The 24,920-nt window shown below is 37.5% G+C and overlaps 2 protein-coding genes across 2 annotated transcripts; both read right to left on the reverse strand.

Moving 5' to 3' along the window:
• Nucleotides 1-2,648: 2,648 nt before the first annotated feature.
• Nucleotides 2,649-7,124, reverse strand: LOC144666449 (uncharacterized). The gene is made up of 4 exons (XM_078527891.1): nt 7,025-7,124; nt 4,790-4,896; nt 4,177-4,242; nt 2,649-3,217 (listed from the first exon to the last, which is right to left on the reverse strand). The coding sequence occupies exons 2-4, from the start codon at nt 4,860-4,862 to the stop codon at nt 2,760-2,762; spliced, it is 597 nt and encodes a 198-aa protein (XP_078384017.1). The 5' UTR covers nt 4,863-4,896; nt 7,025-7,124; the 3' UTR covers nt 2,649-2,759.
• A 2,185-nt stretch (nt 7,125-9,309) lies between these two features.
• On the reverse strand, nt 9,310-24,260 carry LOC144666362 (60S ribosomal export protein NMD3-like). The gene is made up of 16 exons (XM_078527780.1): nt 24,182-24,260; nt 23,943-24,077; nt 23,313-23,406; nt 21,477-21,557; nt 20,865-20,993; nt 19,759-19,849; nt 18,782-18,860; nt 17,303-17,399; nt 15,989-16,041; nt 15,058-15,122; nt 14,147-14,292; nt 12,940-13,055; nt 12,703-12,775; nt 11,543-11,655; nt 10,334-10,404; nt 9,310-9,588 (listed from the first exon to the last, which is right to left on the reverse strand). The coding sequence occupies exons 1-16, from the start codon at nt 24,226-24,228 to the stop codon at nt 9,446-9,448; spliced, it is 1,533 nt and encodes a 510-aa protein (XP_078383906.1). The 5' UTR covers nt 24,229-24,260; the 3' UTR covers nt 9,310-9,445.
• Nucleotides 24,261-24,920: the final 660 nt, after the last annotated feature.

Below are 24,920 nucleotides of genomic sequence, written 5' to 3' on the forward strand. Positions count from 1 at the left end.
CTAACACCATCAGAAATAAACAAAAAATAGATATAAATGCATTGCAGTTCCATTGAAAGAGAATAAATCGTGTTTAAAAATGGAAGCTTGACTTACATTTTGATTGTTACGGACGTACGGTTGTTTAATACTATTCGAATTTCGCTCGATGATTCCACTAAAAATAACAATATTTGACATACAAACTTCGACTTGATGGAGCCTATGAATCAGCTCAAGGCAGTAACTTCGTGCTTTTCCTTCCTTGATGGCGTACAGCAAAGATTTTCCATCGCAAAACGTTGAACGTCGAAGAAACAGCCGAAGAAAACGGCCTGTCGGTCACTACTTCATGTATGAGTATACGGTACACATACGGTACACAACGGTACTCCATACATGAAGTATGTACCGACCAATCGATAAACAAGTCAGTTTGGTCTTCTTTACCCGATGCTCGCTGTTTTGTCGTGAAAACAACTTCGCTGTACGCCGATAAGGAAGGAAAAGCACGAGGCTACTACCTTTAACTGATTCAAACGCTACATCTAGTCAAAGTCTGCGTGTCAAATATTGTTATTTGTTGTGGAATCATCGAGCGAAATTCGAACAAGAATGACCTTACGCCCGTAGAAATCGTTGAAATGTAAGTCGAGCTTCCATTTTTAAATACGATTTATTCTCTTTCAATTGAACTGCAATGCATTTATATCTATTTTTGTTCATTTCTGATGGTGTTAGGTATGTTTGCGAGGCCAGTTGATGAAACTCCTCGTCCTGACGAGTCCCTCAAAATGGCTGCAAACATGAAGATCTTCGAAATTGGGCAAGTTTACACAGCTGTAAATAATTCATTAAGACGATACCAGAAGGTTTTTTTCTGTAGGAACATTTTCTATTACATCTACTTTTCGGCTGCGTTGGTTTGATTGAAGTAGACCGCCTCACTTTTTCAAAAATAAAGTTTGAATCTGAGCCGTTTTCAAGTGTTTCATCAACTGAAGGTGTATGATAGGAACGTCCTTAATGTTTTGCTGCTGGCTTGATTCGAGCTCAATGTTTGTGAAAGTTGGTGTGATAAATTAAAAAGACATAATTTAACAGGCTGTGGTGTTTGTTTGGTACTGAAGTTGTTAGTTCTTTTTTAATTAATTTTCAAAGTTGTGGTAAATTTAAGCCTTGACAGTGGTCGTTGCAAGCGCTCGTTCGGGTGAACCGAAAATCCTTAAAACCTCGAAAAAAATTAATGATCCGGTCAAGCGAATTGTGTTTTTAGTATAACTACATGAAAGTCTTGCAACACACAAGAAATGAGCGAATTCTATTTTACAAACCAGATTGACCAGACCGGTATTACAGACATATTCTCTTAATTGGGCATTTCATGGTCTATATGTGTCACTGTGTAGTGTAAACTGAAAAGTGTAAATATTGTAAGCATTAAGTGTAATTAGTTTAATTACTGTATTGTAAGTAGAGTATCGTAATATGTAAGTGTTGTATTGTAAGTAGCGCCCTTGTGTAAGTATGTAATGCAATGCAATGTAATGTAACTACTTGTTTTGTGCCTTGCAATGGAAAAGAAATTCTTTCACAGAGCGGATTCAAGGTAATTGATAACCTATTTGGGTTCCTTTTGGAAAACGTTTCGTGCGCGCGCCACTTTCAGTAAAACCACCGTTAACAATCTCTGGAAAGGAAATGAAGTGGAGAATCCAAATATATTCTTGGAAAATTATGGCTCTGGTTAACGCGCACGACCCTTCAAACTCGAAACCGTCGATGTTCACTTCGCTGAATTACCAGCCTTAAGATTATTTAATTTGGTTCTGATATGATCGCCCGGATCGTTTGTATCGCCTCGATCGTTTGCAATTACTGAGACAATCGTAAGCTTTAGAAGCAATTGTAAGAGATCGGGGGTTTAAGTTTTCGATAATTTAAGGTTGGCTCCGAATTTTTTTTTTAACTTTGCAAAAAGTTGTATCTTAACATGCTGACCATTATTCAATAAAAAAAAATGGGGTTACCGGACTCGTTTTTGGATTATGAGCACAAGTGTAAATTAAGGGTGTTTTAAACAGGCTATAGCGTTGCTATGGCTACCAGTGACGTAAATAAACTATAAATTTGTTTATCATTGTTTGGGAATTCATTTGATACCATTTTCGTAGCAGTAACTGATAAATGTTTGTAGCACTGAGCCATCAAATTATGAAAGCTTGAAAGTGCTGGGAACTGTTGTGAGCCTCCTTAAAGGGGACACTGTCACCAGTTTCACTTAAAAAATTTAAGGGCCTAAAGACATATGAAAACTACGAAGAGTGGTCCAATTTTGTTAAAAATCACCATGCAAGAGTACTGAAGCGATATAAAAGTGATATTATTGTGATGCCATCAGGAACTTAAGATCTGAACTTGAAAAAGTCAGGCTGATTTTTTTTTTCAAGTTTTGTCCATGTGGACTGCAAACACATCTAAAAATTATTACGGCTGCCTTCTTCCTTTAACAACAATTTACTTTTTATCTCCATCTTGACGTACTAGGTGCATTTCAGAAAACCTATTTGCAAATTTTAGTATATTTTCCGAAAAGCATTAAAATCCCCGTGTCAACAGTGTCCCTTTAACGCCAAATTCGAAAAATACTGAACAACTAACAACCAGCTTGTTCCCACTTTTAATGTACTGCCTTTTAATGTACATGCCTTTACATTAGACATTCCCCTGCCCTTACATCATCAGATTAATTAGAGTTTACGAAGCTCGCCGAGGCACCGCTACTCGAACATGGCGTAAACATCACAACAAGAGGTTCCCGCGTTGTCACCTTCTGGGCCATTCACCAAATCCTCGCTGTACCACAGGCGCAATTCTTGACCCGAAGTCACGGAAATGGGATCGGCAAACTTCGTCAGCACAATTTTTCGGGATCTGCCGTTAAACCCGGGGATAAAAGACCAACCGGAAGCTATGCTCATCTCTTTTGGCGGCAAGAGGACGTCATTGCTAGCGGTCGTTATGGTAACGCCAATATACTCAGTAAGGCCGGGGTAGATGGAACAGCTGAAGGGGGACCAGTAGTTGATTGAGACGCCATTTTGACAGTTTACGTAACCGTACAAGTGGACCAGCTTCATCTGCCTGATATTCCCACCAGATGGAACCTTAAACGTGCCAAACTGGCTATCTTTTGCGCCAAAACAAACTGGAGCAGTATTAAGCTTCTGCCAGGGACCTTAAATATAAAGAATAAAAATACACCATTTTTTATTAATAGCGGGAACTGAGCAACAACAAAAAATAATAACAAAAGCAAGCCCTCAAGTGCGGGGTTTGTTTTTCATTTTATGTCAGTGGTTGGTGTTCAGAGCGTTTTAATTTTAATTTTAATATGCCATTCTTTTACTTGTGCCAATTCTTCTCACTTCCCATTTAATTAACACAAAATTTGTAAAAACAAATAAATCAAATTTATTTATACACTAACACCTTGGCTACATAAAATTCTTTTGACGTTCTGGTGTTAGAATAATCAATCTATAAAAAAATTAAAAATTTAAAAAATATAAAACCTAAAATTTTTTTTTTTTTAAAATTAAAAATCAGTTACTTTTATTACCTTAATTTTTGACAAATTTCCTGAAAGTTATTATAAACCCCCTTTTGAAACGTCGTCGCTTCTGCATGCAATGCAAGTCGATTATTTTTACACGAAGTATAATTCCCTCCATCAAACAACTCCAACGCACTAATATTTCCCTCCTCGACCCCCGAATGTAAGCCTACCAAAATTTATTTTTACAAAAATAAGCCTCATTGGAATTTGATGGCATGTTGCAGTCGGGCACAGCTCCGCTGGACTTTCATCCCATTCCTGGCAACATTATAGATATTATGTAAAGCACGCTAATACAGCTCATGCAATTTATTGATTTATGCAGCAACCTCTATACATGTCGGTAAGTTTTGGAGCTGGTTTAATAGTAATTGTTTGAAAAACCTTTAAAAAAATCGCGCATTAAAAAAATAAAACTTCTAATATGATTATTTTTGTCTCTTTGTTTTTATTATTTTTCTGCAATTTCTATTTCTAAAAAGCTCAACACAACCGTTTGCTTATCATACAGTGTAATGTATTCATCCATTCATCCCAAAGGAAAAAAAACAAATTTAAGAAAGGAAAATAATACTTACCATTGCCTTGCTTCTGGCTCAGTTGTTGCACTGCTTTAGTCAAATCAGCAATCTGATCGCGGAGTTCTGAGAGAAGAAACAGGCAAAAAAAGTTATAAAAAATGTTAATTAACTTCTGTTGATTCCGGCGACCCGTCCTGTATTTCTAAATACGTTTTGCATAGTGATACAGCTTCTAGTCTTGGAACACATCATTAGAGCGGTTTTCACTTGATTGTGTTCTCCTTCGGAAAGTCTTCGGTAGTCTTCGAAAAGCTTTGGCAGTCTTCGGGAATCTTCAGTAGTATTCGGAAGTCTTCTGAAATGATCAGGAATCGTTGGAAAGTAGCCGAAGACGTCTTGATATACTAAAAAAAAATGGTATTTCCCTTTTTGGAGCCGTTTTTGTTTCTTTCTGGATAAAATTAACTGCTACAGTGAATTTTTTACTGTTAGTGTTTAAATGCCTATAATTTAACTGTTTCATGTTACAGAGCCAAAAATTAAGTGTTTAGTGTTATCAAAGTACCCCCATTTAGACCCTCTACCATCTCCATTACTGCTGATCGGCTGAAACGGAACTATTTTTTTATGCTGTGGAAAGTTAATTTTTCAAAATTTAAGAATGACTTACTTTTGCGTTTACCCGCTGACGTCACTGAGATGGACAGAAGAGCCAGGATGGCAATACCAAATGTCAACTTCATGGGGAATTAATGGCTTCCTTGCACAACAAGATATCTGCGTAAAAGAATAAATGAACAAAATGGCCATCAATTAACTTTAAAACTGAATACTGTATGGTATTTCATTGCTTACATTTAACACGTTTGCGCGAATTGTTTATGCGCATCCTTACTGCGCACGTAATTCGTGTCGCAACGTCACGCCACGTCATGCGTGAGCGCGCACACTGAGAAAATTTCTAAACACATGGTGGGTAGCCATTGCGTTAACTTTGCTTGTAGTTTCCTCAAGTTCTCTTTTTTTAAAAAAATGGTCAGTGACCGCTCCTTTTTTCGGGGTTTATCACCTTTTATGATAAATCTTTACCAATTTTCAAAAATGGGCCAAATTTGAATGTTAATTGGAAGTTTGTATCTTTTTATTTAAAAATTTAATTTCTCTTCTCGTGCGCGATCAAATCAGGGCTCTTACTTCGTGTAGAAGACACAGTTCACCTATAAAAATAAAAAAAAAAAGGAAAAAAAAAAGAAGAATATTATAAAAAAAATTTTTGGGGGGGGTTTTTTTTGGGGGTCGCCTCAGAGGGCAAATCAGTCAAATTTTGCAGTGTGGAATGTTCGCAAATGCAATAAATAAACTTGGAAAAGGAAAGTTGGTCTGCATCAATTCATTTAAAATATTTTGTAGCCAGAAGGCGCTGAGGTCACATCGAGTGACGAAGCCAAATTTATCCACATAAGTGCCTTCTTTCAGTTATCGTATCTCAGAAACGAATTCGGTGACCCCCAATTTATTTATTTTTTTTAACATTTCTAACACGAGAAACTCGTAAACGAGCAATGGTGAAAGTTAAAGAAAACTTTCCAAATGTTCGAAGATTTTGGCGCGAATGTCCTTAAATGTCCTCTTTCCATTTTATGGAATTTCCAAACGATAATGAAGTCACTTCGGCATAAATTTCTGCGTGATGCAATGTTCTTTATCTTTTTTTCTGGGAGATCGTATTTTGAGTGAAACTTCAGAACCTCCACACCCATAATGTGGAGATGTTTTTCAGGTGACTCGGAATTGGGCTTTGTCCGGCCTTACGAGTTATAATAAGCAGACCGAAAATCGGATCATTTCGCTTGCAATTGAGGCGATCGGCCGATTTAACTTTCACTGAAACGTTTCTTTAATTTTTTTCTCACAAAACAAACCTTCTGTAAACCGAGGCGTAACCACACCCTCTGAAAAATATTTCGGCTTGTTGCGTCTGTTTCATTAATTATTTTGTGATCCGTCTCGGGCGTTTTAGTTGGCCTTACAATAGAATATGACAGTTCAATTATGGTAGTTTTTTATTACTGCGTTCTTTGCCCTATCAGTTGAGAATGTCCTTCATATCGCCTAGGGTATAAATTTCGTATTTTGATCTTACTTACGGTGTCCCGGCAAAACGCCATATTTCAACACGACAACTTGTATGGGTTTGCTCCTGATTTTTTGTTTCCTGGGCGTTGTAATTTAAAATTACAAGCAAACAAGATTAACTTTAAAATCTGTTCAGCCCAACAATATTTCAAAAACCATATCGCAATCCGTTTCAATCTTCGTCATTCATTTTTGCCCATCCAGGTTTGTATTTGCTGTGTTACTGAAATATTCCTTCACTGTTTTTAGAGGTTATTTTTTGTATTTTACCGAATTAGATGGTCATTTCTCATGCCTAAATTTGGCTAAAATCCGTGACACAGTCCCTTTTATTTAAATTTTGCGAAGAGCACTCGTGTCTCATTCAATTATGGGATTCGCACGATATCGATGCTTTCTATCTTGACAGTGAACACAGAATGTGAAAGAGATGATTAAATGACTGTTATACATCACGTTTGAAATTACTTTTCGATCAACAAAAAAGTGCAGGCGACATTTCAGTGACGTACGTTTTAGTGTCTTCTTTTTTAAACATTCAGTCGATAAACCCATGCAGTAGCTTTAGCTCGCCGTGATAAAATAATTATTGAACCCTCCTTGAAAAGCCAAAACAAAACAAAAACAAAAGACAGCAAAAAAGCGTAGTTCAGTGAAATATATTTTTTTCTTAAAATGAAACGACCGCTATTTTTTTGGCAAATAAAAGTAAAGGCAACAGCCAAGAAAGAAATGAAAATTGTGCAAAAAATAGATACTAGCTACAAACCTCTCAAGTCTTGGATTGAGTTCCTGCAGCTTCAACCGCCTGAAGAGAATGAACAAGCTTTCTGAAGAGAGGAGTTAAAACTATGCCTTTTCGTGTTTGCGTGATCATTCAGAGCACAATTATTCTCATTGGCATCGTATGACCTGGTTGGCAGGTTTGTAAATTTGGGAAACGACAAACTTCTTTAACAGTTTTAATTTAACATGCAAGCTGTATAAACCACAAAATATTCACCCTAGGCCCCTGCCATTACATAAATAGTGAAAAAGAATAATTATACAAATTTCACATCTTGTTCGGTAAATCGGAAAGACAAGAAATAATGGATATTGAATGGTGGCAAAAAAGGATGGTCGAAGAACATTAAATACTGGCTTAAAATTGTCAGGGAATATTGAACACTGCTTAAAATTGCCAGGGATTAAAAGTGTTGTTGAATGCCGGCTTCAAATTGTCAGGGATTATTGAATACTGATTGTAATTGTTAGGGAATAATGCATACTTACTGAGCTGATATTGCCAGGGAAGATTGAATACTAAGTGACTTGAAATTGTCAAGGAAGATTGAAATTGTCAATGAAGGTTGAATGTTGGCTTCAAGTCGTCAAGGAATATCGAGTCTCCTGGTCTCAATTTTTTAACCCAAGAATTACAGAAGTAAGGCCAAGTAAAAGAAAAAAATGTTTCTCGTCCGGATTATATTTTTATAAAAAAGTGAGCGGGCGGGCGCTTTTTTTTTTGTTTATTGTTGTTTCCTCCATCGTCAAATTCTCCAGAAGCGAACTTGCAAAATAAATCTTGCAAGGTAATTGACCTATTCAGTGCGTCGAGTTCGTGTTAAAGCGCAGAAAAAAGCCACCTCTTACAGAATTTTCAGTTGTACTAACGTCTGCTGTTTTTTTTTTTTTTTTCGTTCCAACTTTTCCAATGCCAAATAATAAAAAAAGAAGGCGGCCCCCAAAAAATGAAGGGGGGGGGGACGAGAAACATTTATTTTTTATTTTATTTTTTACTTGGCGTTACTGAAAACTGGATAATGAACTATCATCGAACTGAATAAAGGGCTCATCAGGGTAAAGGATACTTGTGAATAATCGGATATATACAATTAAATGTTACGGTTAAAAACTTTAATTTCTACAAATGAGAGTACAATTTTAGTGGAATGTTTCAATTTTAATCACTTGCAAACCACCCCATGCTACAAGATAACAAATGCAACAACGCTTCCTTTTTCAGGGATTGGGCCTTGCATATATATTTTTTACTTCCTCATTATCCATACGTAGATTTTGCAAGGTATCAATTCGTTATTCATTTTTTTTTTCGCATCTTAGTTTACTGGGTATGAGGAAAATAGGGTCGACAGACCTACAAAAATGCTACCGGTAAGAACTTGTCATAATTAGAGGCAACCTTCTTCTTTTAACATGTTTAATGAGATCAAACTTTGCATTAAAAGCCATTTACTCATTAGTCCGCAGGCATGTTGGAACAAATTCTACCCTGCTGTAAGTTAACGTGGGCAGGCGGTCTTTTAATGGCATGGAGGTCCATTCTCGTAGAGGGGTCCGAAGTAGACGGTCTTCAATATTTCGTTTATTTAATTGAAAGACTATGACACCAATTTGTTGTATATTTCAAGTCATATTTTAGACGCTTTTTCCTTTATTTCTGCGAAATTTACTTCTGAGAGGATTTCGCATGACCAGCTTATGCGAAGTCTTGAGATAAGGCAGGATTCCTTTATTTCAAAATGCTTTACATGAACATAATCCTTGAGATACAGTATTTGCTCTAGGAAGGCAAAGAGCTTCGCCTGTGACGAAAACCTTTCAAAGCAAAGCAGCTACTAGTCTATTATCCCATTCACTCAATCACACCATAACTAAAACGCGTGTTTTGTTAAACACGGTTACAAATTGGTTCTTTTTTTTTGTTCATTAAAGTTGCTAACTGATTTTCGTCGACTTAACATTAGGGAGAAAGAAAACACATTAACAAAGCACGCGTGAAATCAATTTTGGTTTTATTTTATTACCCATAATATCATCCGACTCATCCCGGATCAACAAGTGCGAGCTTAATGTAGCAAGTTCTAGTTTTGTTCAAATCTCAAGTGTCACTTACAATGTGGTGCATCACTTAAACAATTAAGCAGTATCTCTCTTGGTTTGTTCAGATAAAATGTTCTGTTTTTATATTTTATTAAATAGTGTACAAAGCGCATTATTCAGTCATCAGGGCTGTCGTCCCAGTCAATTGAGTGTCAGGCGCTTTTGGGGCTGTCGTTTCAGTCACATGACTAAACAAGGCGCATTATTCAGTCATCATGGCGGCCGTTTTAGTCACGTGAGTGTACAAGGCGCATTATTCAGTCATCATGGCTGCCGTTTCAGTCACGTGAGTGTACAAGGCGCATTATTCAGTCATCATGGCTGCCGTTTCAGGCACGTGGGATGCTGAGTCAGGCCCCTCGAGGTGTAGGTCCTCTAACATCTCCTGGAGACTTATCCGTGGGGCCTCGTCATCGTCATCTTCAGATGCGCCCTTGTAGTCACGATCTGAAGTAAAATACGGTTGTGAAAATGTCAACATCATTTTTCGATGTACCGTAAATGATCTAATAAACGCCCGGGGCGTCTATTAACTTGTTGGGGTCTTAGGGGAGGCGTTAAATAGATATGAGGCGTTTATTAGATAGAGGCGTTTATTTCAATTTAACAGCAACAACGTCAACAAAACAAATAGGATGGGTAGTTTTCCAGTGGAGTAAGATACATAACAGAGTTGGCGAGTAGGAGACTAATCTAATCTGCGCTAATGCAAATGTTGTTCATAGTTGATATCTACGTTTTTATCGTCATCAGGGTCAACCATTTTGGCCTCTTCGATGTCCCAGTCAAGCAAAAAATTAATTTTATTGCGTGATTTTACTCTATGGAGCATTCCCTTGGTTTTTGAGATGATTCTTGGAGGAGGCGTCTATTAGAGACAGGGTGTTTATTAGAGAGGGGCGCCTAATACAAACTTTGCGCTTTAGGGGAGGCGTTTATTAGATACGAGGCGTTTATTTCAGAGTGGGCGTTTATTAGATCATTTACGGTATTTACCAGTACAAATGACAAAACACGTTCTTAGAAACAAAACAATATCAACAACAACAAACACAAATAAAAATTAATTGACTCGTGTTTAACATCACCGGCAGATATGAAGACCATTTCTCAATGATGACTCAATTCTCATTACCTGTATGGCTGATTATGTATTTATATCACGTGGAGAAATTAAATCTTGATCACTTACCGACATAGATGTTGACGTGCTGTCTGTAAGTCTTGTCCTCTTCCAAATCACCCAGGAACGCATCATAATCCCTGTGTTGATGATGAAAAGACGGTAAATTTATAGCTTGGTCATATTATAGTTGGTAACTGTAGTAATTTTATCACGAGCATGGTACAAACTCGTAGCATTCTTCGCAGTCGAGCTACAAAATCGACGTCACGGGTATTTTGCAGATTTTTGTCTAAACTGTTCTAAAATTAATGGTAGGCAACTAAACCCATGAGAAACATTATCTTTGAACATCTAAAGGTCGGGACCCACTATGCGACAAGTCGCAGCGACAGGTCGCTGCGACAAGTCGCTCCGTGTGTACTGCTTAAAAACAGGTCGCTGCGACAAGGTGTTTGTTTGGTGCACAAACAGCGAATTTGGAAGAGTGGGAATGCCAACTAGTTTTCCATATTCAATATGGCGAAAATACATGACGCATTGGTTAATTTATATTTTGTCGCAGCGACTTGTCGCAGACGTGTACACACGCTGCGACAACGCTGCTATCGTCCATTTTGTCGCTGCGATGTGTCGCACGAATTCAAACCAGTTTGAATTTGTGCGACACATCGCAACGACAAAATTCTGTCGCAGCGACTGGTTTGTCACAAGAATGCACCATGTCACACGAGGCGACATGTCGCAGCAACATGTCGCCACGGCGTGTTGCAGCGACCTGTTGCCTAGGTGTCCCGACCTTAAAGGAAAATACAACCTTAATTTGCGGGTATAAATCAAGCTGTGGCTATAAATATCAATTTTTTGAAGACGCGTGGAAACAACTTGAAAAGTTAAGCCTTGATTTTTAAAGTTGCAATCCACTTCCATGCGAGCCACCCCCAGCCAAAGACGCTTGTTAACAGCTTCAGTGCTCTTAGATAACATTTTTTTTTAAATTAAAATGGACTGTTAGTTTTTGGTTTCCTGCAACATAAATATACATTTTGCATGTAAAAAGAATCTGGTAAAATTCGCGATTTATCAAGCGATGCGTCAAATATTTAAAAGTTCTCAAAATGAGCACTACTGGACGAGTTATCATTAAAACGGCGCGGAGCAGCCAACCAGCGATGGACAACAATTGCATCCAGAGTGAACTCCCGTATATTCGTAATCGTTCATGCTAGGGAAGTTATAGCTAGGCGCCGACCTTATAAACCAATAAATGTGCCCTACCTATCAAAGCTGTCTTGGTCAATTCCAGACACTTCTTTCTCAAGACCTTTCAATTTCCAGTTTCTTCTTCGATGTCGTTTCTTTTTATCGGCGTAAGATTTCTTCACCAAAACCTGAAAGCACCAACAGAACACACCGTTAATTCCACTTCATACGAACTAATAATTATTCATAACTATTACAGTGGAACCCCGATATAACGATCTTCGATATAACGATATTCCCGATATAACGATGAATATGTTATGTACCGGCAATAGTAAAATGTATGGGACGGAACCCCGATATAACGATTCCTCGATATAACGATTATTTTACTGCCCCCTTGGCAAATCGTTATATCGGGGTTCCACTGTAGTTGGTGTTATTTTAATGGTATTGCATGTGTAACTAAAGTGTGGCGTCCACCTTAACTGTTAATCTAAAACAGCAGTTGCTTTTGTTTTTTGGCTGTGGGACATTGTTTCTGTTGTCTATTATTTTAATTGTTCTTTGGAAGGGCATGCGAACCATTCATGTGAAACCTTGCGAGAGCTGCTACCAGACCCAAAATAGCGGGGGCTGGAGGGATTTTCCTATTTTTTTTTCAACTGGAAAAATGGCATTTGGGTCACTGAGACTGAAAATCAAAAATTAAAACAAAACCAAAAATGGAAATGAGACTGGGATTTGGGCAAAAAAGGGCTGGGAAATGGAATTTTTACCAAGACCCCTTCCCTCAACCCCTTCTACCTTGTTCCGGACTCTCATATAGCTATTTCAATTAACGTTGTCAGATCAAAGCTTTAAGACAAGACCAAAAGGTAGTATGGGTAAAAGAGGAGAGCAGCTGTACGTGCTAATACTAATAGATACATAGACACGATAAACGCGAAGTTGCATGTTTTTTTTTCTTTTCCGACACACGGAAACAAAGTTCTTTTTAGCCACAATTAATTTGAGAAGGATTTTTAAAACTTAAAGCCAGGCGACGGTAAAAGTAAAACTAAAGAATGGCCTCCTACAAGGAAAACAAATTCATGAATCCTTCACGTGCAAAAATACAAACTTACATCCTGTAGGCTAATATGCAAAATTCTAGTGAATACCCAGTCTTGACGGACAACCTTAATTGAAATAGCTGTAAAACAAACTGTGTAAATGTGAATTGTTCAACATACCACATCAGGGACTCGCTCAGCGTTCATCTTACTTAAGTTCTCATCGTTGACATTTGAACTGGTGAAATCGAATCTAACAGAAAAAGAAAAATAACTTCAGGTACCATACATGACTCGTTTGGTTTTGAAATAGATTTTACCACTCGAAACCGTATTATGGATGTTTCCCTAATACAGAGGTAGAGATTACATGTTTATGAAGTTGTTCCGTCTCTAAGTGACTTGTAACGTTCTTACCCCAGCGCTGTGTCACCAGTTTTCAACAGGTGACCCAAGTGTGTGCGGCAGTGATACTGAACATCATTCACTCCCAGGTCCTGCATGCGTGCAACCCATGCATCAGCCAGAACATGCTGAGAACACAACAAACAAAAAAACAAAAAAACCGTCAGCAAATTATTACATATTGATATTATGAAAGACAAATGGTTTTGAAAGTGGTAAGCCTATTTAACAAATGGCTAATTTTTAGCTGTGTGCATAAGTTATTTAGCCCGTATCATGTTGACATACTGTACCAGAGGGGAGCTGTTTGGGACGATAACGACGCTGTTGCGGGCATTTTGTCGGCAATTAAAATCACATAAACAGTAGTTGTCATGTTACCATTTGTGATTCATTTTAAAATAATTTATAACTGTTGAATTCTAAGGGAATCTGTGAGGAAATAGATGTTTTTCAATTTTAAGAGACGACGCCGAGATAGCATATTTTTGTTCCGGAAAGTTGTGTACCGATGTCTAATATACTCTGAAAAAAGCAAACAGCAAACATTGTTTTGGAGAGCAACAATTATTAATTTTTACTAAAACGTACAGTATTACATGTAAATGATTTATGCAGAACAATTTTGACATGCGATGCAATATGGAATAATTTTATTTGCCTTGCCAATTTCTTAGAAGAACTCTTAAAAGCGATCAAGGCAGTAGTGAAAGGAGGGACAATTTAGAGTACAAGGACATGCAAATTGCAGTTGTAATTAAAAGACAATTTGCATAAAAAAATAAATACCGTAGATTGCATCTACCCGTGAACGCACACGCTGAAAACATATTTTCACGTGAAGTAAAACGTCAGCGTTTCAGGTGTCAAACTTTGAAGTTTACCAGACCCTCACGGCAACTTTCGCGCCAAAAGTTCAACACATTCCGGTTTCAAAATGGCGGAAAGATTAGATATAGAGACTTCTTCTGAGAAACTGATGCTGATCTGTGTCGACATGTATGTATAAAGTTTGTTTTGATGTATACACTGGTTCACTTGAATCATTTCTGGTGTAAAGTTTCGCCCGTACTCAGTGTTTATGGTGAGTATTTTGAGTGCAAAAGTTCGCGTTACGGTCTGCTAAACTTTAAAGTTTGAGGCAGCGGCTGAAACGCAGACGTAGAGCGTGCGTTCACAGGTAGATGCAATCGACGGTAGATAATAGATAAATAAATACCTTTTGACTGAGGTTACTGGTAGATGCAGAGGGGTTCTGTGAGTCAACTGGTTCAATCTGCAGCACCATGAACTCAGTCAATTGTTTATATGTGCAAAGACTTTTATATGGTAAACGCCAGTAGTTAGATGCCGAGATGTCTGCAGCTGAAATGATAAAACAAAATCAATTGTCAGTCTTCATCTTCTAAATCTCTTTACATTATGTAAGGCGTAAGGAGAAGTTCTATGCTCTGTAAGTCACAATGTCTTCACTAAAGAAAAGACCTTGCTTTGGTAGTCGCCTTTGCAGCCGAAAAAATGGCTGTTTTTTTTTTTTCCGGAGGTGGGGGTCGCTACTTTCATGATTTGCTAAAAAAAAAATTGTGAATTGTAAACAGTACTTTTTTTTTAAATAAGATAGCATGATTTATAGCTGATTATATAAATGAAGCAATGGTCAAACTACCGAAACTACAGTAACGTACCGTAAAATTCCGGTTATAAGCCCCCCCCCCCGCTTATAAGCCCCCCCCCCCGCTTATAAGCCCCCCCCCCGCTTATAAGCCCCCCCGGTTATAGGTCCACTTACCTGGAAACAAAAAAATATATCCGATTATAAGCCCCCCCCCCCCCCCCCGATATAAGCCCCCCTCTACCGGATGACAGTACTGAACAGGGCTAAATGTTGCTTTATTACGTTTTTAAGTTAAAAACGTATTTCAGTCAACACTCCTGTGACACTTTTCGAAACGATATTTTCATTCCGCTTTTAAGCCCCCCAGGATATAAGCCCCTCCGCTTATAGGCCCACCCAAAACCCCTTACGAAGTTGTATAAACCCAGGGCTTATAACCGGAATTCTACGGTATAAGACAACAACAGTAGGAGTAGTGGAAATCACAAGTTAAAATACATGTAGTTCTGACTTACTTTGTAATGTCACTGGATCAATTAGTTGTATGTTTGTGCTGACACGACTACAGATGACAATTTGACTAAAAAATAAAACAAAGTATTGTCCCTCAGTGTTGATCAACAGTTAATGACACTTCACGGCTGAACTGAATTGTAATGGTACAAAAATGGGAGAAACTACTACTAAGGTTACTAATGGAAATCTTGTACATGTATACTGGTATTCCGGGGGAAGGGGGTGTACTCCCTATAATGGCCTATACGGGGAGGCTCCGTCCGAAAGGGGTACCTTTTTCAGGCTTCAGGTATATAAAAGGGTAGGGATTTCACGAGTTTAAGTATATGAAAGGGTATGGAAATCTGTCATTTGGCTATTTAAAAGGGACTTTAATTAAAATATTTCAAACAGCGCAATTTATGGCTGTATTGTTTTAATTTATTAAAACACAAAAATGACAAGAAAACGTCCAATTTTAAGGTCAGCCATGTCTCTTAGGTATATGAAAGGGGTACCTTTTTCAGTTAAAGGTATACGAAAGGGGTACAATTTCTGTCAAAAATGGTATATAAAAGGGTAAGGGGTTAGAACTTGGGGCGGAGCCTCCTCGTATAAAACTTTTTTGAGTACCCCCCCCCCCCCCCCCGGGTTGGTATTCAAGTTGCTTTTCTCCCTATTATCAACAAATTCAACTGCAAGCTTTCTGGAATGGACAATGCCACAATATTATTATCTAAAATAGTTTACATGTAGGGCCTGGACTGTGCTCTAATTATCAAAGGAAATTTGGCCTACAGGATAAGATAATTATTAGACGTAAGTTAGATATCATGCTTAGCGTAGGGTGAGGGTCAGCTAAATAATGTTATTATTATGGATGTGACAGTTAAGAAGGGCATCTTATATAATATTTCATTAAATTAATTATTTACTAGTTAATTATCACACCTAATGTTTCCCAGGGACCTTGAAACTTTTAAAGGTAAACAAATAACCTCTTCCTGAAAAAAAGGTCATAATTTCAATTATTAATTGGGTTTTTTAGAGTGAGCTCGCCTCATAATACATGTACACTCATGTACATCACATAATGAATGGTATCTGAACTAATATTGAGAATTAGGGCTAAAACTAATATAGATGGACAAAAAAACTTAATCTGATGATTTCTCCGACAACTAATTTAACAAAACATAACATGTAACTTGTAAGGCATAAAGGTGATTGTTAGCCTGCAAACTGATATTAAGTAATGTTTAATAAATGAGCAGCCGAGTGTTTTAGACTTGATAAAACACGAACTGCGAATTTATTGAACAGCTTAAAAATCTTCTGATGTAGATCAACTCATTCTTGCACTAATATTTAGATTTGGGGTTATTTTGGCCAAGAAAATTGGACATAAAGTTTAGCCGTGTCTTTATCAGATATAAAGACACTCATTAAACATTAATTTCTTTTGTATTTTCTTTATGAATTATTAATGAGTTTTTTTAAAGAAGATAATGGAATGTAAATCATACATCCCGTTAAACTGTGAAGACAGCTTCACTTCAGTGCTGTTCAGCAGTTGAATTTCAGTTGTCTCAAAACCCTGATTGCAGGCCATCTTTACAGCGTCACTACTCCAACCAAGGCCACCTGACCAAATTTTGTACAAATTGATAAACGAAAACCTTGGCTGTTAAAGATGATTTCCAGTCCGTACTGCGCAGACTCAGGGTTTGTTTTCATTTTTGTTTTGAATCCGTTGAAACGTTACACTTCGGTGATAGCGTACATGAAGTTTTTTAGTTCGCCATTACGGATAGTTTCGTTCAAGAATTCACGATGAGCTAAAACGTCCGTTTGAAATACCGTCGAGCTTCTTTTACTCGTTATTATTGTTTTGCAAGGATATCTGGCGTTAATAATGAAGAAAAAGGTAAGTTTTGTCCAGGAATTTTTATTTTTGCTAGTAAACATTCTTCTGTTTGTGAGACTCACAAACATTGCAGGCGGAGATTGCGCAGTACAGACTGGAAATCATCTTTAAAAATACATTGCAGATTTTTGACAAATTATCAATCTTAACAAGCCAAGCTGCACGCTTCAGCAGCAATAAATTTATGACCTTTTTACCATTTTAACGCTCAAACACTCATGGTAAATTTGCAAAGAATTTGCTTGGGTGGCCTTGGTTGGAGAGGAGAAAGAAAAAACAACAGTAACAACCAGGAAGCAGTTTTAACATCAAATCAAACTATAGAAAATGGAACACACCCTGCAGACAGGAACAATTTCCACAGAGAAAGTATACTTGTAGTTATATGTGTTGTTGTGGATGTCATGTGAGATAAGTTTCTCAGATGTCTTGTACCTGAAAGAAACAGTGCAGAATTTTATTAATTTCAAATTAGATGTTAATAGGCCATTTCCGAGTTACACTGTACCCTTTACCTGTGTTTCAAAACAAGTCCAGGTGTAAAACCATACAAATGCAAACTCATTTTCATATGAATGGTTTTCGCATGTAGACTTGCTTTGAGACAGAGGCAAAGGGTAACTTGGAAATGGCCTAATGACCAGAAAATAGAAATGTACAAGGATAACAATTCATGGCCCGGGGGGGGACACTTCCTATAAATGGGCTAATGGGGATGTGCCGCTGGATGGGGTCGCATTTTCACGACTGGACTGACTATAATGGGGTCGCCATTTCAAGCATTTTTCATAGGGTGACTAGAATGGGGTCACACTTTTCGGAAAAAAGTTGTGATTTATGAACGGAAATATTCGCCCAAAAAAATGTTACCGTATGTATTGCTGTTGTTCAATATTTGACAAACAGCTCCCAGAAAGTGACTAAGTTGGGGTCGTAAAAATCAAATTTACCCAAAAACGACTAAGATGGGGTCTATAATTGGCCATATAATAAGACTATAATGGGGTAGGGGTTCTGAGAGGCCAGCGGCACATACCCAACAAAAATTTACCCAAGTCCCCCCCTCCCCTCCCCGGGATTCATGGACATCACACGTAGGCATATTAATTCTTTATGTGAACTACAATCAATGGATGTAAATCCTATTAATTCAGTTAAAATCCTAAATTAATTTTACATTACTTCATGAAATGAATATAAGTACATAGAGCAATCAATAAGCAACATGTAGCTACAACAAATAATGGTCAGGCATTGGAAAAATTAATGCTTACTGTTAGACAGTTGAGCATTGACAGCAGGGCTGTCATTAAGGGCCGTAACCCGTAACACCTCTTACGGCTGAGCTTACTCAATGTTACGGGTGAAAATGTTGATTTGTGTTACTTTACACATGCATTCAGAATGAAATGCTACAGATGATAACTTCAATGTTACAGCTGCTTAAAAACTTAATGACAGCCCTGGACAGTACAGACTGTTAGTCAGCAGTGCATAGAGGGTTTAAGGACAGCCTGATTTGAAGCATGTACTACTTGTACTATTGTTCATGAATACCATAATCAAAATGGGAAAACTGTATTGCACATGCATGAGTCCTTCATTTTTATCCGTCGAAGACAGCAGTCTGGCTGTCGAAAGCTAATAATTTTTAAAATATTTTACCAGAGAACGCTTTTTATCTTCTTACAATGAATCCTGGTATCGGATCTTCAATATTTTTAAGTCCTCAGAATATTATTATTTTTTATATGTACATAACTGGTTCCTAGTCTACAGGATTGTACAGAGTGTACATGTACCTCCTAAAAATTTACCTGCACGGGACAACAGACTGCAGAAATTCCACAAACTTCTTAGCATCAGCTCTGGTTGCATAGAAAAAATCCACACCATCTAGTACATGAAAGCGTGTTAATAATTTATAATTAACTGTGTATATCCATGCCCCTCCCACTGAAAATTCCAAGCTTGGAGTTATTTCTTCTTTTTTTTTATTATAAAAATCTTTCAATTGGCTTTTGAACTACTCCTTGAAGTTAATGCTGGGGGATAACCCTGCGATGGACTAGCATCCCATCCAGGGGGGAGTAGAAATACTCATAGACACCTGTCTGGATAAGGTGGAATATGGCGGTATGGGCCACTTGGTTTGACACATACTAGAAAAGAGGAATAAAAACTTAATTCTTAACGTTGCTTCACTAAACCAAATGGCTTTTTAGGAGCCGCAACTTAAATAAAAGGTAATGAACAAGAATTAATTACAAATGCTTGTTAATTTTCTTTGTTGATGATCGCTCGGCTTATAGATGAATAATTATTTTATTCAAATTCAACTCTTTTCTAGCACCATCCAATTATTTTTTTGGCGGAAATACAACCCCCAATTTAGTTGCGTTTTGACCAGTTTTCAGTAAAATCTGGCGATTAGCCGGTATGCTGTGGTTTAAACAAATCATTAGCTTTGCGGGTTTTTTAACAAGCCAGTTTCCTATTTCCTTTGTTTTAAAATTATGATTGGGGCGCCAGAATTCAGGGTCATGTCGCTTGTCGCTTTTACCCCTTGGAAGGACTCATAATAAGTAGGAGAGAAAAGGAAGCAAAATCAAACTGGTTTGAAATCATGTTCATTTAAATCAACACCAAATTTAAACCAAAACATAATTATAATTATGCAGTCAAAAGTTGTAGTAATTAACGTTGTCGTGATTACAAGTTTTTGCTGTTTTCATATAAGTGCTAGTCGTTCTAAGGAATAAATTCAGTACAATTTGATTCAAGTATCTCTTACCTGATTCCTGTTTGACTTTAACAGTATTTTGATGCGCACTGTGTTTTAAGATCAGCTGTTCAAGATAGAAGAATGTCTTCTTGTGGGACGTCTAAAGAACAATAGTACAACAAATTATAATACTATCGCTGTACACTTATATACATTTATTATTTACATGACTGTATAGGGCAATTTGAGTAATATTTTTGAGACTATACATATAAAATCAAGGATAGAGCATAGCTTGTCTGTATTATGGCAGAACTTGTCTCTAGCAGATGGTAGGGGAGGGATGGTGGAGAAGGGTCAAAGACAGCAAGGGAGGGGAGGTGTTTTAATTATCAGTTTCTACTTATTAACCTACATGTAGTATGTAAAAAATAACCTACTGTAGGTTAAAAAAATAACCTAGGTTGCAAAATTTGACCTAAAGCTAATTTTGACCTGTAACATTATATACCATGTAAATAGGGTTACTGGTGTTCAGCATTAGGCAGCATACAAAGATGGCTAGATATTTGACAAGTTCTTTTCAGTATGTTTATTGACCGAGACCAGAAACCCATAAGGGTTGAAACGTGTAACTCCCTATGATTCGCATTGTACAAAGCGTTTGCACATTCGTTTACACTAAGTACCATATTTGGAAAATTACGAGAACTATTTCACCAATCAAAATAACTTTGTTACACTGTAGGTTTAAATTCACAGCACGCGCTAGCTCGCGCTCGATGGTGTAATCTTGTTTTTGAACAAGCTTGGTTGAATAAAGTTAAATTTGGTTAAATTCTACTGTTTCATCTTCTTGAAGTAGTCTGGAGAACTTCGCTTCCATACACTTACTGTATTTCTTTAGTTTCTGTAAGAAATTTACGGCGTTTAGGTCGAAATTCAAGCAACTTACCTCAAAACCAAAAATTATGTTGCGTGTGTCATTTCGTGAATAACATTCGCATACAAATTATTCGTGTTTCCAAATTTATATGGTACTTAGCAAAATGAATATTCAAACGCTGTGCGTGCGTGTTACACGTTTCAACCCTTATGGGTTTCTGCCGAGACACAGTCACAGAACTTTACTAGCCATGTAATAAAGCAATAACTGATTAAAAAAATATATGTACCTTCTGTCTGACTTGAACAACTGCCTTCCAGTAATCCTGAGCGGCTTGACGATGGCAAGCATCGCACATCTGATTCTGCACGACAAATTCAACCACAAACACCTGTTGTAATATTGTGGAATTTACCACCTACAAAAGGCAGGATAAAATTTAAAAAATTAAAATGTTTATCAATACATGTACATCAAGACAAGAAATTACATAAGACAGAAATATTTTTACCATGGCACGTACACTCTTGGGCACAACAGAAATGGTATGTTGTGTTGTCAAACTCTGCAGCAAATGAGTTCACTAATTAAATATCTCAACATGAATTTTTAAGGTACACATTTTCTTAATATAATTTCAAACTACATGTACAACTGTACATGTGAGGACATTGAAGGTTAAAAAGTTACAGAAATGAATTGTTTGATTTTTTTGTTTTGATTTGTGTAATATTTTCTAGTTAAGAACATTTCAAGTTCACAATCCAAATCCACATGATATTATTTATAACCTACATGTAAACATGTGTACACTGTAGTACAGCTAGGAAAAGAATTAGAAAGCAACATTATAAAATAAGGCACATTTTAAATGCATACAGTACTTGCAATTTACACAAACCTCTTTCTGAATAGTCAATTTAACTTTGATTCTTTTTGAATGAGGCTCTGTCCATACAAATCCAGCATCAACCAAGCGAACCTAAAACATGACATACAGGTGGCAGTCAGACTTCGCTGACAGCTGCATTATTACAAACATCATGTATTACATGGAGTGTATCGAATTTATGAGTTTGAGTTAGAAATTTCGAGTTCAAGTTATGGGGTAACATTTTCCCAGTTGGTTACGCATAGTGTCGCCCTTATCACCAAATGAAAGCTAACCGCAAGCAAATAGGAGTGGAACTAACCGCAAGCAAATAGGAGTGGAACTAACCGCAAGCAAATAGGAGTGGAACTAACCGCAAGCTAACCATAGTGGAGCTAACCGCAAGGAACTCGAACTCGATATTTTAACTCGAACTCAACATTTTAACTCGAACTCGAAATTCTAACTCAAACTCGAACTCAACTCAAAATTCTAACTCGAACTCGAAATGGACAGACCCTATTACATGTCATTAATATTATTAAATGACTAAGGGAGGAGAGGGGGGGGTGGGGGGGGGGGGGGGGGGGGGGGGGGGGCACAGTGGCCTAATGGTAAGCATGCTGGACTCCAGATCAAAGCCTTCTGTGATCAAGCCCTAACAGGCATTATGTTCTTGGGTACCACATATTCATGTTACATCATAAAATTCTAAAAACCAAAATTCACTAGACCTACTAAATTTTCGTTGTCATTAGACGTAAGATAAACTAAAAAGATATATTTTTGCAAATTTCCAGATCGATAAAGTCATTCATTTTTTTTTTTAAACAGAGTATTTTGAATATTTGAGTCCTCTGTCATATGTGACATCAAGCTGAGTGCCTTGCAAAGCTGTTTTGTTTGAAAAAAAGGCCTTTCCTTTCCATTTTCAGCAGATTGAACATTTCAGATATAATAAGTGGTGTTTATGTGAAACTGTACTAGCTCATGAGCCAAAGATTGCCGCTGTTGTAAACTGAATTGAGTTCCAGATGGTTTCTCTGACATCACGGCAGCCATTTGTGTCCCTCGGAAGGACACAGAACTATGGCATCTCCATACTAAGCTTTATAAATTTGCGTGGAAAGGTTCGGCAAATAACTCACGAACGGTACACCGCACAGACCTGAAACTTGGAGAAATTGTTTATCTATTTACATGTATTGTCTTATTTATCATAGTTGAATAGTTTCGAATTTATTTTTTGATTGCGTGACAGTGAAAACCAGCAATAATTATGGTGCATCAATTTGGGTGAATTGTGTGATTTTAGTTAAAAGCACCAAACCTGGCAAAGTGATAGTATTCAGTGGGCTCTGTTGATCAATTTCAGACAAACGGTAGGCCCAACAACAACATTTCAAGGGGGACACCTTTTTGGTCCCAGGGAGAGGGGGTGGGTCAGCATTCAAGCTTTTTAAGGCAAAATTTACTGCATCCCTTGAGTTAGAAGCAGGAGATGGTCGATGCAAATGAATTGCAGCAAATTCGGTACTGGGCCTAGTAACCCTGCCATGGATAATATCAGAAACCCATAAGGGTTGAAACGTGTACGCGCGGGTTTTTTTTTTTTTTTTTTTTTTTTTTTTTTATTTTTTTATTTTTTTTTTTTTTTTTTTTTAAAAAAAAATTTTTTATAAATCCTCTAACATACCATTCAGGAGGGAGCAAAAATACTCACAGATGCTTAATGCTGCCGAAACCGGGATAAGCTACGGCCTGAAGGGCAGGCTTGAATACAGACTTGCACGAGCAAGTGCTAGTCAAGTTTCACACAAAAATGATGTGCTTCATGTACAAAGCTCATTGTCACTGCTACAGTACCTTGTTCAATCCTTTAAGCTTCTTTAAACAAAGTGCCAAAAGCTCTCTGGATTCTAAGGCACAGGTTACCCATAGGCTTGGTGGCTGAAGATACCTGGATAAAAAAACAAAATAGTCATTGTATAGCTGTCATAAACATTACATTGTGCAAAAATAAAATCTTAGACTTGCGAGTTTAATCTGGTAACTACAGCTGAAGTACTTCTCTTCTCTCCATCCACATGGATTAATCAGACGATTGGTGTTCGGTTGGGTTCGACTGATTTTTGGTTCGATTTTGTTCGATTGGATACGCCAGGATATGTACATAAATCTCTCTTTAGAGAATTGAATGTACGAATGTAATATTTTTTACTTCTTGATTTTACTCCTCTCGCCGGGAATTTCGTTTTCCCAGCCTAAATAAATTGTTTTATAAAATACACTGAACTACGAGGTTATATATACTTAAGGTATCTGAAGTGTATAAATCCATGTATAAATGATTCGTAAACTTGTGTGATCACATTACGTATATACATTTGTACATGTACTAAAGCTTTAGTAACATTTTTGAGCCATTTATTAAAGCTTTTCAATCGATCTCATCGTGGTTACGACTCAAAGAATCGATCTGATTGTCCATCTTACCTTTCACACGCTTTGCAAAAATACAAATTGCTTTGTTTCGGAATTCCCTCGGTGATATCAACTTGTGAACGAAGACATCCAACGCACATGTTCGACGGGTTCGGAGTGGTTAGTACACCACACTGGCAGCAAAGACTGAAAATACAGGCCAGACAAAGCGCTTACAAAAAACATAAGCTTCATCTCAGTCGATAAAACAACAAGTTAAAAAGATATCTGCTGAAAAATGTCATAAACACCTTTGTTGGGTCTCTGAAGACGAAACTGCTTCATCCATGTACTCCATTTTGAATTGGTGCTTGATAGGAACTGTGGGTAGGATTGCACAACACGGCGTATGAAACACGGCGTCGTACCAAGTATTAAAACCAGCAGGGTAGGGTGGGGAGCAGTATACCACGAGTGCGAAGTTTAAACACACTTTGCGGGAACTCTGTAATGAAAAATTATAGAAAGTTAAATTTTCGGTTTCAAATTTGAAGAAAGAAGCCTTATTTATTTATTATTTCCCTAACACCAAATGACTGCTGAACGATCACCTTGACTACCTTGGTAGGGGTCGGGCCCCTGGGGTCGGGTCACTGGAGTGGCGATTTGCCCGAGTTTCGTACTAAGGGACGGACCATTATTTTCTTGGAGGAGAGGAAGATGAAAAATTTTCCTCTGCAAACTTTTTTTTTTAGTTTATGCACCACTGCAATCATTTTTTTTTTTTCGAAATTCTTACTATTTTTTGTTATACATATCGTGTTTGCAAGCAACTTATTTTGTCTTTCCAGGCCCTGCAAACAATTTTTTTCAATATTTTTCATCCCCCCCCCCCCCTCCAAAAAAATAATGGTCCGTCCCTAAATCATCAAGAGCAAACTTCCTCACCCTTCGGGTCTTAGAGTGAGGGTGGTAGTACTCCAAGTCATGCAGGTCTCATGCAATAGATACGCACTGCGTCTTCTGTCTCTTGGCTGCTGCTGCTGCGAT

Source organism: Oculina patagonica, chromosome 9 (genome assembly GCF_052425735.1).
Source record: "Oculina patagonica isolate OP01 chromosome 9, crgOcupat, whole genome shotgun sequence".
NCBI classification, from domain to species: domain Eukaryota; kingdom Metazoa; phylum Cnidaria; class Anthozoa; order Scleractinia; family Oculinidae; genus Oculina; species Oculina patagonica.

What these genes read in the sequence shown, in the direction of transcription:
- LOC144666449 (XM_078527891.1), bottom strand. Translation starts at nt 4,862, where the DNA reads ATGAAGTTGACATTTGGTATTGCCATCCTGGCTCTTCTGTCCATCTCA. An exon ending in GTCAGCGGGTAAACGCAAAA is followed by an intron (nt 4,243 to 4,789) that starts GTAAGTCATTCT and finishes TTCTTCTCTCAG; the next exon opens with AACTCCGCGATCAGATTGCT. An exon ending in GAGCCAGAAGCAAGGCAATG is followed by an intron (nt 3,218 to 4,176) that starts GTAAGTATTATT and finishes TTTATATTTAAG; the next exon opens with GTCCCTGGCAGAAGCTTAAT.
- LOC144666362 (XM_078527780.1), bottom strand. Translation starts at nt 24,228, where the DNA reads ATGGAGTACATGGATGAAGCAGTTTCGTCTTCAGAGACCCAACAAAG. An exon ending in CAGTCTGTTGTCCCGTGCAG is followed by an intron (nt 17,400 to 18,781) that starts GTAAATTTTTAG and finishes TGTTTCTTTCAG; the next exon opens with GTACAAGACATCTGAGAAAC. An exon ending in TGATCCAGTGACATTACAAA is followed by an intron (nt 14,293 to 15,057) that starts GTAAGTCAGAAC and finishes TTATCATTTCAG; the next exon opens with CTGCAGACATCTCGGCATCT.